This window comes from Zeugodacus cucurbitae, chromosome X (assembly GCF_028554725.1).
Source record: "Zeugodacus cucurbitae isolate PBARC_wt_2022May chromosome X, idZeuCucr1.2, whole genome shotgun sequence".
Lineage (NCBI taxonomy): Eukaryota > Metazoa > Arthropoda > Insecta > Diptera > Tephritidae > Zeugodacus > Zeugodacus cucurbitae.
This window is the reverse complement of record NC_071672.1, coordinates 30,013,861-30,027,775: the sequence shown is the minus strand read 5'-3', so window position 1 is coordinate 30,027,775 and position 13,915 is coordinate 30,013,861. Positions and strand designations below refer to the sequence as shown.

Below are 13,915 nucleotides of genomic sequence, written 5' to 3'. Positions count from 1 at the left end.
CTGGCCAACACATGGAGATTCTGTGGACTTGAAACACGTGAGCAAGCCACGTATAATTGTCCGTGAGAAAAACCACTATTTTCTAAATTAATGCCGGCTACTTTTAATGTTTGCCCCTGAGCTTTATTTATCGTCATAGCGAATGCAATTTTCAGCGGAAACTGTAATCTCTTAAACTGGAATGGCAAATCTGTCGGAATTATGAGTATACGGTGGATTAAAACATTCTCTCCTTTTGCCATTCCAGTCATAATGATTGTATGTATGTGATTGGCGTTGCAACCGTTTAGCCGGTTATAGCCGAATCGACGATAGTGCGCCACCTGTCTCTCTCCTTCGCAGTTCGGCGCCAGTTGGAGATCCCAAGTGTAACCAGGTCGCTCTCCACCTGGTCCCTCCAACGGAGTGGAGGCCTTCCCCTTCCTCGGCTTCCTCCGGCGGGTACTGCATCGAACACTTTCAGGGCTGGAGTGTTTTCGTCCATTCGGACAACATGACCTAGCCAGCGTAGCCGCTGTCTTTTTATTCGCTGAACTATGTCAATGTCGTCGTATAACTCGTACAGCTCATCGTTCCATCGTCTGCGGTATTCGCCGTTGCCAATGTTCTGAGGACCATAAATCTTGCGCAAAATTTTCCTCTCGAAAACTCCTAGTGTCGTCTCATCTGATGTTGACATCGTCCAAGCTTCTGCACCGTAAAGCAGGACGGGAATGATAAGCGACTTGTAGAGCTTGATTTTGGTTCGTCGAGAGAGGACTTTACTGTTCAATTGCCTACTCAGTCCAAAGTAGCACCTGTTGGCAAGAGTTATTCTGCGCTGGATTTCGAGGCTGACATTGTTCGTGTTGTTGATGCTGGTTCCCAGGTATACGAAATTATCTACGACCTCGAAGTTATGACTGTCAACAGTGACGTGGGAGCCAAGACGCGAATGCGCCGACTGTTTGTTTGATGACAGGAGATATTTCGTCTTGTCCTCATTCACCTCCAGACCCATTCGCTTCGCCTCCTTATCCATGCGGGAAAAAGCAGAACAAACGGCGCGGTTGTTGCTTCCGATGATATCAATATCATCGGCGTACGCCAGGAGCTGTACACTCTTGTAGAAGATTGTACCTTCTCGGTTTAGCTCTGCAGCTCTTATAATTTTTTCCAGCATCAGGTTAAAGAAGTCGCACGATAGTGAGTCACCTTGTCTGAAACCTCGTTTGGTATCGAACGGCTCGGAGAGGTCCTTCCCAATCATGACGGAGCTTTTGGTGTTGCTCAACGTCAATTTACACAGCCGTATTAGTTTTGCGGGGATACCAAATTCAGACATCGCGGCGTAAAGGCAACTCCTTTTCGTGCTGTCGAAAGCAGCTTTAAAATCGACAAAAAGGTGGTGTGTGTCGATCCTCTTTTCTCGGGTCTTTTCCAAGATTTGGCGCATGGTGAATATCTGGTCAGTTGTCGATATTCCAGGTCTAAAGCCACACTGATAAGGTCCAATCAGTTTGTTGACGGTGGGCTTTAGTCTTTCACACAATACGCTCGATAGAACCTTGTATGCGATATTTAGGAGGCTGATCCCACGGTAATTGGCGCAGATTGTGGGATCTCCCTTTTTATGGATTGGGCAGAGCACACTGAGATTCCAATCGTCAGGCATGCTTTCTTCCGACCATATTCTGCAAAGAAGCTGATGCATGCACCTTATCAGTTCTTCGCCGCCGTATTTGAATAGTTCTGCCGGTAATCTATCGGCCCCCGCTGCTTTGTTGTTCTTCAAGCGGGTAATTGCTATTCGAATTTCTTCATGGTCGGGTAATGGAACATCTGTTCCATCGTCATCGATTGGGGGATCGGGTTCGCCATCTCCTGGTGTTGTACTCTCACTGCCATTCAGCAGGTCGGAGAAGTGTTCCCTCCATAATCCCAGTATGCCCTGGACATCGGTTACCAGATTACCACCTTGGTCTCTACATGAGGATGCTCCGGTCTTGAAACCTTCGTTAAGTCGCTTCATTTTTTCATAAAATTTTCGAGCATTCCCTCTGTCTGCCAGCTTCTCAAGCTCTTCGTACTCACGCATTTCGGCCTCTTTCTTTTTTTGTCTGCAAATGCGTCTCGCTTCCCTCTTCAGCTCTCGGTATCTATCCCATCCCGCACGTGTTGTGGTCGTTTGCAATGTTGCGAGGTAGGCAGTCTGTTTTCTCTCCGCTGCGAGACGGCACTCCTCATCGTACCAGCTTGTTTTTTGTCGTTGCCGAAAACCAATTGTTTCGGCTGCAGCGGTACGCAGTGAGTTTGAGATGCCGTTCCACAGTTCCCTTATACCGAGATGCTGATGAGTGCTCTCAGAGAGCAGGAGTGCAAGTCGAGTAGAGTATTTCGTGGCTGTCTGTTGCGATTGCAGCTTTTCGACGTCGAACCTTCCTTGTGTTTGTTGACGGGCATTCTTTGCTGCACAGAGGCGGGTGCGTATCTTCGCTGCGACCAGATAATGGTCCGAGTCTATATTTGGTCCTCGGAGCGTACGCACGTCTAAAACACAGGAGACATGTCTCCGTCTATCACAACGTGATCGATTTGGTTCCGCGTGTTTCGATCAGGAGACAGCCAAGTAGCTTGATGTATTTTCTTATGCTGGAATCTGGTACTACAGACGACCATATTTCGGGCCCCAGCGAAGTCGATCAGCCTCAGGCCGTTTGGCGATGTTTCGTCATGGAGGCTGAATTTTCCGACTGTTGTGCCAAAGACACCTTCTTTACCCACCCTGGCGTTAAAATCACCAAGCACGACTTTTACATCGTGGCGGGGGCAGCGCTCATAGGTGCGTTCTAGGCGCTCATAGAAAGCATCTTTGGTCACATCGTCCTTCTCTTCCGTTGGGGCGTGGGCGCAAATCAGCGATATGTTGAAGAACCTCGCTTTGATGCGGATTGTGGCTAGACGTTCATCCACCGGGGTGAATGCCAGGACTCTGCGACGGAGTCTCTCTCCCACCACAAATCCAACACCAAATTTGCGCTCCTTTATATGGCCGCTGTAGTAGATGTCACAAGGACCCACCTTCTTCCGTCCTTGTCCCGTCCATCGCACTTCTTGGATGGCGGTGATGTCAGCCTTAAGTCGTATGAGGACATCAACCAGCTGGGCAGAGGCACCTTCCCAATTAAGGGTCCGGACATTCCAGGTGCATGCCCTTATATCATTATCCTTAAAACGTTTGCAGGGGTCGTCATCAAAAGGGGGGTGTCTCATCCGAGGCTTTCGTAGATTTTTCATTGGGGGGTGTTTTTATGTGGTGGGTCCCAAACCCTACGCACAACCGCATAAGCGGGCTTCGCCTTCTCACTTTAGCTCGCCTTCAAACGGATGTATGTTGGCTACCCAGAGGATACTTGGTCTAAGCCGGAAGTCGTGAGCTGCTTGAACCATGTGGAGAAGAATTTTTTCTGGCCACTCCCAAGTGAGTGACAATCAAAAACTTTCCTCACTTGCGTGAACTTCTACACATGATCCCATCCTCCTATGATTGCTTTTACAAAATTGCGACCGTGGTTGGTGGTTGGCACAGTCTACAGGGTATGTTGTTACTTGTTCAGTATCCATTATAGTATCTACAGAGAAAACTCAACAATATCACCTCCCACGCGTGACATAATTTGCTCGTTTATCTGTCCCACCATTTCATTCGTCGGCGCTAAAATTGCTCTTTCATATAACCATTCTCTATTCCTCATATTAGTTAGCAGTTCGCTACAGACGAAGTTATTTCGATCATCTGGATTATGCATAACATTGCAGAATTCACGATCCAATGCAATCATGCCAATACCATCCTTTGCCATACGATATTCTCCAATTTTAAGAAGAGCAGCAGCTCTTTCATCTGCAGGGGTGCCTTTAGTGATAACCGGCAAAGTCTGTCTATCTCCTAACTAAGTTTCATCAAAATCCGTTCAGCCGTTTATGCATGATAGAGCAAAATTCCCAGAAAAAAACCATAAAAAAATCACTAACTCAATTCAGTTTTCTGCCTACTTCCTACCCCCTAAGTACGATGACGTGATCATTTTGATCTTATATCCGTTTTTAGGTAACCTTACTAAATTTCATCAAAATCCGTTCAGCCGTTTAGACGTGAAAGAGCAAAAGTCCCAACAAAAACGACTAAAAATCACTAACTCAATTTAGTTATATGCCTACTGCCTACGCCCTAAGAACGATGGTGTGATTATTTATAGCCTACTAGCAGACCCGGCGAACTTCGTAGTGTAAATTTGATGCACTACTTTATTTTGTATAGCTGACCTATCTTATGTATGCGTTCCTATTCAATTTGAACTGGAATCTATAATATCCTCCATATAAAAATGAATACCTATAACAAATTGTTTATATGGAGATTAGAAAAGTGTGAATTTTAGACATTTTCAGGCAATTTTTTTAATTTTCTCTCCGTAAGAACCATTCTAAAACCCCCTGGAATACACACAAAATCAGCCAAATCGGTCAAGCCGTTTTCATGCTATGTCGTGACAACGGAAAACGGGTTTCATTTTTATATATATAGATGAGCATTTCTAGGTCATCATCTATCACCATACCAAATTTCATCAAAATCCGTTCAGCCGCTTAGGCGTGAAAGAGTAACAGACAGACTGAGTTACTTTCGCATTTATAATATTAATATGGATTCCTGTTCGTTAACATTTTTTGGACAGAACGAGAAGACTTTCTTTGATTGCAGTAATCTCCGCTTGGAAGACATTGCTCTTATTAGCTAACCGCTTCATGGCAATTATTCCTTTAGACGGTTCCATTGCTGAGAGTACAGGTTTGAATTATGTTTGGCTTTAGAGGGGTGCCACTAAAACTAAATTATTCTTTGCCAAATCCAACAAACGCATTGTTAAACCTTCCTGGTAGTTAATCCTTGCTTAGTCACTCGATTCTGCTCAAAGTTCCTATTTATCCTTAAAGGAAAAAATCTATAAAAAATCGCAACTTGCATGGAGAAAACATGATACCTTTAGGTTTGAATATTAATTAAATTCAAACAAATATTCATACATACATATGTATATAGAATGACTCGCACCTTCGTATTTACGAACTGAGTATTTTTTTACTTATTATGTACCGTTATTTTTTTTGTTTTCTTTTGTTACTATACTATTTTACTAAAAAAAATTGTGCATGAAAGAATCGGCATGGGCATCGGCCCAAAATTGGGTATCGGTCGGACACTACGAGTAACACGTAGTTCTATAACATTTGCAACAGAAATAAAAATAAATATTCTTGATGGCATGGCAGTGTACGTTTCGGTGACGTAAAACAAATGCTATAACTCATTAATGTAAATAAAGTTTCACAATGGTTTTTGAAAGTAGCAATCGGCAAGAGTTGGTTTTTAAAATTCGGTACGAAAGTGTTTGCCTATAAAGGCAAGTGTACAGTTAAATTTAAAGTTTACTATTATAATACTAATTTGTTGCCAGTCTGCACTATTTTGGACTATTCAAGAAAGGTTTTAAATTTCATTCTTACGGAAAATAGCGACATTTTGAAGTTGTAAGAAAACGTACTCATGTCTTTAACGAATTCAACTACAACAAAAAAATTTTACGATGGCAATATTGCCATTAAAACCATTGACAACGATGGACATTATAATATTGAGCGTCCAAATCTACAACAATCACAGCAGCAGCAGCAGCCAACTGCAATCAAGCAAAAAACGAGCAATCCTTATCTGGAGGAACATCAAAATCTGCGCGTTTACAACAACGTTGCGTTAGATGCCGATATGGCAACACATTTGGACAACATGTCATCAACAAGTGTGGATGATGCGATGGCCGTCTTGCAACAACAGCACCAAATTAAAAAATATGCCAGTGCTGAAAAGGTTTTGAATCATAATTATTTGAATCAGTCGCCAAAGCAGTATGAGCAGCAACAACAATCATTACAGAAAGTGATGAAGAAAACTAAAACAACGCCACAAAAACAACAATACATTGATACCAACGAAATGTACCGTAATTGCAGTTTTAACAGCAACGCAAATGCCACAAACAATTTCAGCAACAGCAACAATCGCAGCTTTAATAAAAATGCCGATGTTGTTGGCATTATGCTGAGTGAAGACAATAACCGCTCTTACTACAATAAGCATCGCGGCAGCAGCTGCAGCATTGCTGAACTACCCGTTAATATTGGCAATCAAAATGTTGACGTGGCGCCAAGCGAGCGCACGAACAATTTGGGACTGAGTAATGTCAGTAAATCGTTGACAGCGCTCAGCGCTGCGCCACAAGTCGGCAGCATGGCATCGATAAGCAGCGAGCAGCAATTATGTCAGCTCTACAATGCACAGCAGCATTCCGATTATATAATATCCGATTATATGGAAAAGATAGCGACGCGCATTAACTTATTGGATACAGAGTTGAAATTTGCCTGGCGTGCGCTCGATTTGCTATCCGGTGAGTATGGCAAGATCTGGGCGCGTTTGGAGAAACTCGAGAAGATCTCGTTTGAGCAGCAGTCCGTGGTGAACAATTTAATCGGTTTAATAGCACTCAAAGAGGAACAACAACAGGGCAAACAACAGCAAGCAAAACAGCAACAACAAGGAGCTGAATGTGCGCCACATTTAAGCTTCATCGATACTACCAAAGCAGCCGAACAACAAAAGCTCACGACATACGATTACCTACTGCAAGATGAGCAACTATTTCTAACGAATTTAGTTGAAGCCGAACAACGTGCGTTGCTGTTGAACGATTCAGCCACGGCGCTACTGCAAGATATCGGCATGGAATGCACAACGAAGCAATACAACAACTTATTGCAAGAGCTCAAAAACGACACGCTAGACGCACTGGATGCCGTACGCATAGACGGCGAATTGGATGCGCTCGACAAGCTATTGCAGCAACAAACGAATAATATATACGACACTGGCGAACTGAATGCCGTGCATAATCACATACTACAAGCGGCAGAAGTGGAACGTGAACGCGAACGCGAATATGAGCTGAAACTCGCTGAATTGGGTGCTGAAGAGAGTGCGGCCGCACGTAATTTGAGTGGCTCCTTGGTGAGTACACGACAGGGACTCAGTAAACAAAAGTTAACAGCGTTGTTAACGGACGAAAAGACAACCGCACATTTAAGCTTTCTCGACACTTCCAAAGTCGCCGACACCGATCTACTGCAGTACGATCAACAAGAAATGCTGGCAAACGATGCCAAAAAAGAGCTGTTGCAGGAGTTTCTTTACAGTCGCAAACTTTTGGGGCAACTTGCGCAGCCAGCGCGTGTTAATAGTTTCGAGCAATATAAGAGAACTAGTAATTCCGCCAGCAATGTGACGGGCAGCATGCGTGATTTGTCGATATTGGATGATGGCATATTTGTGGCGCCGCCGCAGCCGACGGCGACGGCCACAACAAGCGAGTCGAATGCGACACTAACACTAATGATCCCGGAGATTTATCGCGCTGAGGCTTATGATTTAGTCGAGAAGAATGACTTGGATAATATGCGTGATGTGCGCGATATGCGTGATATGGACATTAATACTTTCATTGCCCAGGCGAAGTTTTTTCGGCAAGCGGCCTCTAAGCAAGACGACGTGCTACAAGCGGCTGTGCCCATAGAGGATACGGGCGGCACAATGTCGTCACTTGATTTACGAAACAGTGGTGAAGTGAATGAAGATTTCTACAAAACACTCAATGAGGCGTATCGTGACAATGCGCTGTGCAACGAAATTTCAAATGTTGAATCCTTAATGCAGCAGTCGGAGGCCACAACTGAGCATATACTGAGCGGTTTGGGTACGCGTAGCAATTCTGCTTTGGATATAATACGCGAGGATAATGAGGAGAACGGCGGTATAGTTTCGGAAGGCGATCTAACGAACTCACAGTTACTTGCAATAACAGTTACTAACAAAACTTGCACAAATATCACAACAACGACAACTGATGCAACAAATATGAGGAGTACAACAACAATGAAAACGCCCAAAACCAATGAATCGAAAAAACATAAGAAGAAGAAGCAACACAAAGACGAAATGGAAATGTTGAATAATCTGAAGTGCGCACTGGCGCAGGCTGCTGTCGCGCATACAACCAGTGCTGAATTGCAAGTCACTAAGCCGACGCCAACATACAGCAGTTGTCTATACAACATTGACTACAATAACGCCAATAACATTGAACAACGCTCAACCGCTTCATCGTCGGAGGATGAGAAACAACAGGATACGCCGGCGCATTACTTGCAACAGTTAAATACGGATAAGACCATGCTGCTCGACAGCACCAGCGAGATTCTGCTAATGGAGATCAACAAGATACAGGATCTGCAAGTATTGAGCGCTGCACAAATACACAAACTGCGCACAGTGGTGAAGAGAGAGCAACACTTTTTTGAGAAAATACACCAAGTGAATAAGAATCTGTTATTGCTGCTGCTGAATCCCATCACAATGGGCGAGGAGCTGCACGCGCTTGGCAATGATAAAGCGCGCAAATTTGAAATAGTTATGCAGAAATTAGAACGAAATATAGATACGCTGAAGAAACTAGTTGGCAACTCCTTTGACGACTATCGACGCAAGTACTTGAGCGACGCTGAATTGGTGCTGATGAAAGCAAACGATAATAATATGATTGAAGAAAACAAAGTGGTAGAAGAAGCGACACCTAACAGCGCAATAGCGCCGAAAAAACTGAAAAAGTCTGAGAAAATGAGAAAGAACGCGACAAAACGCACGAAAGCGCATATTTTCGACGACGCAGCAACACTGCACACAGCTAAACATATAGTGAATAATAGCAGCGAATGCAGCAACGCGCATTTTGACTATAGCGCACACTTGTTGCGCAACAATTCCAATTTGGATGAGCAGCTCAAGATTTTAGAGTGTCAAGAGCATGAGATGCGGCTTAAGAAACTGGGTTCCAACGATCACATAAACACGAAAAGCGCTTACAACAGCACAGACAATTATTTGTCGGACATGGATGCGGATTTGGAGCGCATGCTGTTGCAAACCACAAAAGCCACACCTACCAGCCAAGTCAACACATTGGGACGCGCCACTTCGGTGGCCACACTCTACAATAATGATGAGTACATCAAGTCGCTCAAGCGTAGTCTGGAGCGTCACAATAGCATGCTCTTTCTACTACATTTGCAACATCCGGAATATCAACACAATAAGACAAATGCATATGAAGACATTTTGGCTGTCGACATTGATGGCATACTCTTAGCTGGTGTTGGTGGCACACAAAGCCCGCCACCGCCCGCACCGTATGACGACGATAATGCGAACAACTCAGGTACTGATAACGATAATGATAATGATATCGATAACATTGATGCGCATAAAAAATCGTCTGTAAATGTGTCCGTGTCATTGATGAGCGTTTTGAATCCATTTCATACACATACAGCACAAACAAAGTCCGATTTTGGTCTAGCAACTTCAAGCAGTCTGTCTGCAAACTGGCAGAAATCGCACAACTCTACATTAAGCGGTGTTGCTGACAGTACTAAGGCTGAACTATACAATCCATTTATTAACAAGTATATGAGCATGCAGCTACTTATGCCGGAGGAAATGGAAGCGGTCAATAATGGTGGTACCAAATTTTGGTTGCCCGCTGAACTGGATGTGGATAACGGCGATATGTTATTAAACTTTGCTAGTGGCAGTGAAACAGCGCTAGCGACTACAACACGCGCCGTTACCATAGCAACTGCTAACTCTGTGATACCAACAATAATTAGTACAACGATTGCCACATTCTCTAACACGGACGATAAACTAAAGCAAAAACATAATATACAACAAGCCACATTGACGACGGAAAATAATTACTTGCTTAATGAGGAGAATTTAAACTATATACGCGAGTTGTCGAAAAATATGCCTATTTGTTCAGTGTACGAGAACAAGTCGATTTTCAATAAACTCAAAGATGACGCCATGGGCGAACATATACGCACGGTCGATGAGATGCTTGAATGGGATCACCGACAGGCACAACGGCAGACCCCTAAACGTCAACACCATACCAATGCAACGCATACATTGGGTGAACAAAATCGACGCATGCCCGATCTTTTGCGCACACCGGCTTACCCAACTAGCTACGAAGCGACTAGAAGTTACAAAGCAGCTAGAAGTACTGCTGCTGAAAGGACAGAAGGTGAATCAGCGCAAACAACACGTAAACGTCAACTCACCGACCGTCTCGTTTATTATCCCACATCTACTGTTATTGCGGATAACCAAAATTTTTTGCCTAAAACTCATTTCGACTACAATTGTCAACACCAATATGCGCAGCAACCAAAGCTGCAGCAAATGCCATATAAACATGGCTTTAGTTGCTTGGCGCCATCCGATTTGTCCGATGGATCCATAAAAAAGGCGCCGCACCACTCAGCAGCGAACACGCATGAAATATACAAACAGCAGACATTGAGGAAGAACCATTTGAACGATACGCGCAGTTATGTGTACTCCGCGCACCAATCCACCGCTGTGGAAATCTCCAGCGCTTTAGATATGGCCAACCACCACACACTAAATGGGGCACCGGCGGCACAAGCCATCGATATAATGGCGGCTACAGCGTCGACCGAGGGCGTTGGTTTAAGTGGTAGCGAACAAACATTGCGCACTACTACGAAAGTTTGGAATAAATTTACGCACTTATTGCCGGAGCATTTAAAATTGAAGCGCACATTCCGTTATGGACGTTCGCGCTCATTACCCACGGGCCATGATGATTACGCCGCAAAAGATAAGCGACACTTGCAGAGTAGTCAAGATGATTGTTACCCGCCAGTTGCTGGACAGAATTTCTCACATGCGCATGCTGGTTTTAATAGCGGAGATGCGGGTTTGTATAAGGGGGGGACTACAACAACAAACTGGCAACAACAGCCACAACGTGTTAGTAAACATTTTGATTTCTCGAAACGCGCCCATAAATTGCCTACGCAGCTGATGCAGCGTGCTACGCATCCAGGTGCACGCATCGTTGCTAGCACCACTACATCTGCTGCTAACGGTTTACACAGCGTTGATATAGGTAAACACAAGCCTGCAGCCGGTAAGTGCAGCCAAAAGAAACGTTCCAGATTCGCAACGACGGTGAATAATTTCATGCAGAAAGCGAAAACCGGCTACAGGCGTCACAGTTTTGTAGCGCGTGGCTCAGGCGCTATGTCCATGCCATATAGCGTATCGGATACCGAAGCGGATCTACCAAGTTTCACTTCTTCGGACAATGAAGGCTCCGTAGTTAGTGATATTGGTAATTTGAGTACATATTCAACGGAGACTGAAGAACGTGACGTCGAATGTGATACTGTGGCATATGATGAGTATAGAATGCAACAACAACCATACGATATGAAATTTTTTAGTAAACAGTTTGAAGCCAACATAGCTGATGACGAAGCAGGTTATGAGCAAGCTGTGCGCACTGATGCCGACACTAGTGGCTTGCGTAAACTAGCGCATGTTGAAGACGACGAAGAAGTTGATATAACTGAAGAGAATGAAAATGAAGAGAATGCAACAAATGATAAGCATGATTTAAGTCCACAGTTTACACATGTTAGTCACAAGCATGGCAGGGTTACTGGAGCTGAAGAAGAGAAAGACAACCCATTTACAAACCCTAGTAACTTAGGTACATTAACGGGAGTTGAAACAAAACCATACGACGTAGTAAACGATTACGTTTTAACAAAAACTGAAAAAGTTGCGCACTTTGAATTTGCAAAAACTCCGAAAGAAAGGAGTTCAACCATTGCCGTGGAACACGTTAATAATGGTGTTAGCAATGAGCCAGACGCATTACCGTCAATAGCTGTAACAACCGCCGATGACACACGCCTACCGCTGCTGATCACAGAACAATATATGGACGTTGAACAGTCAAATCTGTGTGGATCCGCAGGCATGGAGCATAAGTTCAGTGAACCTCAAATGTTGACCGCACAACAGTCGCTCGATGTGCCTGGTGGTTTAACGGAAGAGGACGACAATCGCAGTCAGCATTCCTATCGCACGTTGTCATCGTCGCGTCGTCAAAGCACCGAGGATAGCATTGATACAGATGATGAGTACTTTTGTTATGAGCTAAGACAGTTGGAGGAATTGGAACAACAACGCAAAGTTGACTACTTGGACAAAGGTGATAAGCAGTTAACGGTGGATACACCGCTGGTTGATAATGTACAATTGTTTTCGCAAATCGATCAGTTGGCCATGAAGACTACAAGTGGATTTTATAATACGCAACAAACAAATATATGCGCAACATTCGATACTGACAATCTGGATGTCCTGAACAATGATGACAAAGTACCAGATGAAACCGTGAAACGGCTCATGTCCGAAGTCTTGAGAGAGCTGAAATACGTGGTCAAGCAAATACCAGCAATAGACAATGAGCGCGCGGAGACAACGTTTAAAGTGGTGACAACGAAAGCATCTCGCGGCGCTTCAACGAAATCGTCCGGTTCAAGTAACTACGAACGTGTGACAAAAGTGACGGATTTGCATAGCGCTTGGCAGGATGTCAATGCCGATGATTCACAACATGATTATTCCGACCTAGATGCTGAGGAACCCGCTGTTGTAGAGACAGGCAACAGTGAAACTATGGAGGGTGGTACATTTGAGTGTGTTGCTGATGAGGCACGTAATGATTTCGCAAAATGTCATAATCCGCAACAGCGCCAGCCACTACAGAAAACGTCAACGGTTAATGGGGAACGTGTAGCACAACATAAGCGCTTTCGCAAGAGACGTGATCGCCGTCGTATGAACGATACTTACAACGATAAAGACAACGATGCAACCAATCATGACATGCAGCATCAGTACACAAGCTCTTCATATTCCTCCGAAGAAGAGGCGGTCATTGCAAACAAAACGCATAAAGAGAAGGCAAAAACGGCGCATGGCCGCGTTAGTAGTGGCAGCGATAAGCACAAGCGGACAAGCACAGCTAAAAATACAACAAATGAGAACGAAACGCCAAATGACGTGTTGTCAGCTGTTGTATCGAATGTGTTGAATGAAGACATTTTTGCTGTTGTCAACGACGATGATGACGTCATAAATGCGAGTATGTCATCTGGTGCCACACTTGGTCCAGATACACCAGCTGAACTAAGTGAGGAACTGGACGACGACCAGCATATACAAAAGACGGTGCCATCATATCAAGCTTTTAAATGCAATCAAGAAACCACTGAAGGGTATAATGAGAGCGTGCATGTGGACAAACAACATTTGCATAATGTTGAAGATAAACATGCAAGTGATCAAATTGAGCATGTAACCTCGCCAATCGTTGAACAACTGCCTGAGCATTTAAATGAATGTGAGCAAGATACACACGTAATGAAATTGGAGAAACTTCTTTTAAGCCATGATTCCAGCGTTGAGGGTGGTGGTACGCAAGGCACGAATAACAATGCATCGGTTCTTGGCAGTAGCAAATGGAAACTGCTGAAAACGCTGAAAGAGCGCAAAATAGAGGAAAAAAATTATCAAGATAAAGCTAAAGATGATGAGCTCAGTAAAGAACGTGAAAAGGTAAGCATACCAAGAATAAGCAAAAATTGAAGTGACAGAGCGTTTACAATGGAATTTCAGTTCAGACATTTTTTCAGAGTATATTCTTTTAATGTTCGGGAAGATATTCATTAGTTGTAAGTTTGGCGGTTACACTTCTGTGAAGTGACAATAAACTCTAAAAACTTTTTGGTATAGATTTGCTTCAATACCTGATTAATTCTGTATGCGGGAACTTTATGTCGGAAAGTAAATAGCTAGTTAGGTTGTAAGACTGTTTTC

At 43.9% G+C, this 13,915-nt stretch overlaps 1 protein-coding gene across 6 annotated transcripts in view; it reads left to right on the top strand.

Moving 5' to 3' along the window:
• LOC105219932 (protein unc-13 homolog C) overlaps window positions 1-13,915 on the top strand; it is a 97,674-nt gene that overhangs the window by 24,132 nt on the left and 59,627 nt on the right. The window contains exon 1 of one of the 6 annotated variants that reach the window (XM_054235306.1): window positions 5,331-13,654. The exons of 3 other annotated variants lie outside the window; for them this stretch is intronic. In XM_054235306.1, the coding sequence (XP_054091281.1) occupies window positions 5,588-13,654 (8,067 nt within the window). In that variant the 5' untranslated portion in view covers window positions 5,331-5,587. Of the gene's footprint in view, window positions 1-5,330; window positions 13,655-13,915 lie in introns of those variants that run through there. 2 more of the 6 variants (XM_054235305.1, XM_054235304.1) reach the window with 2 other exon arrangements.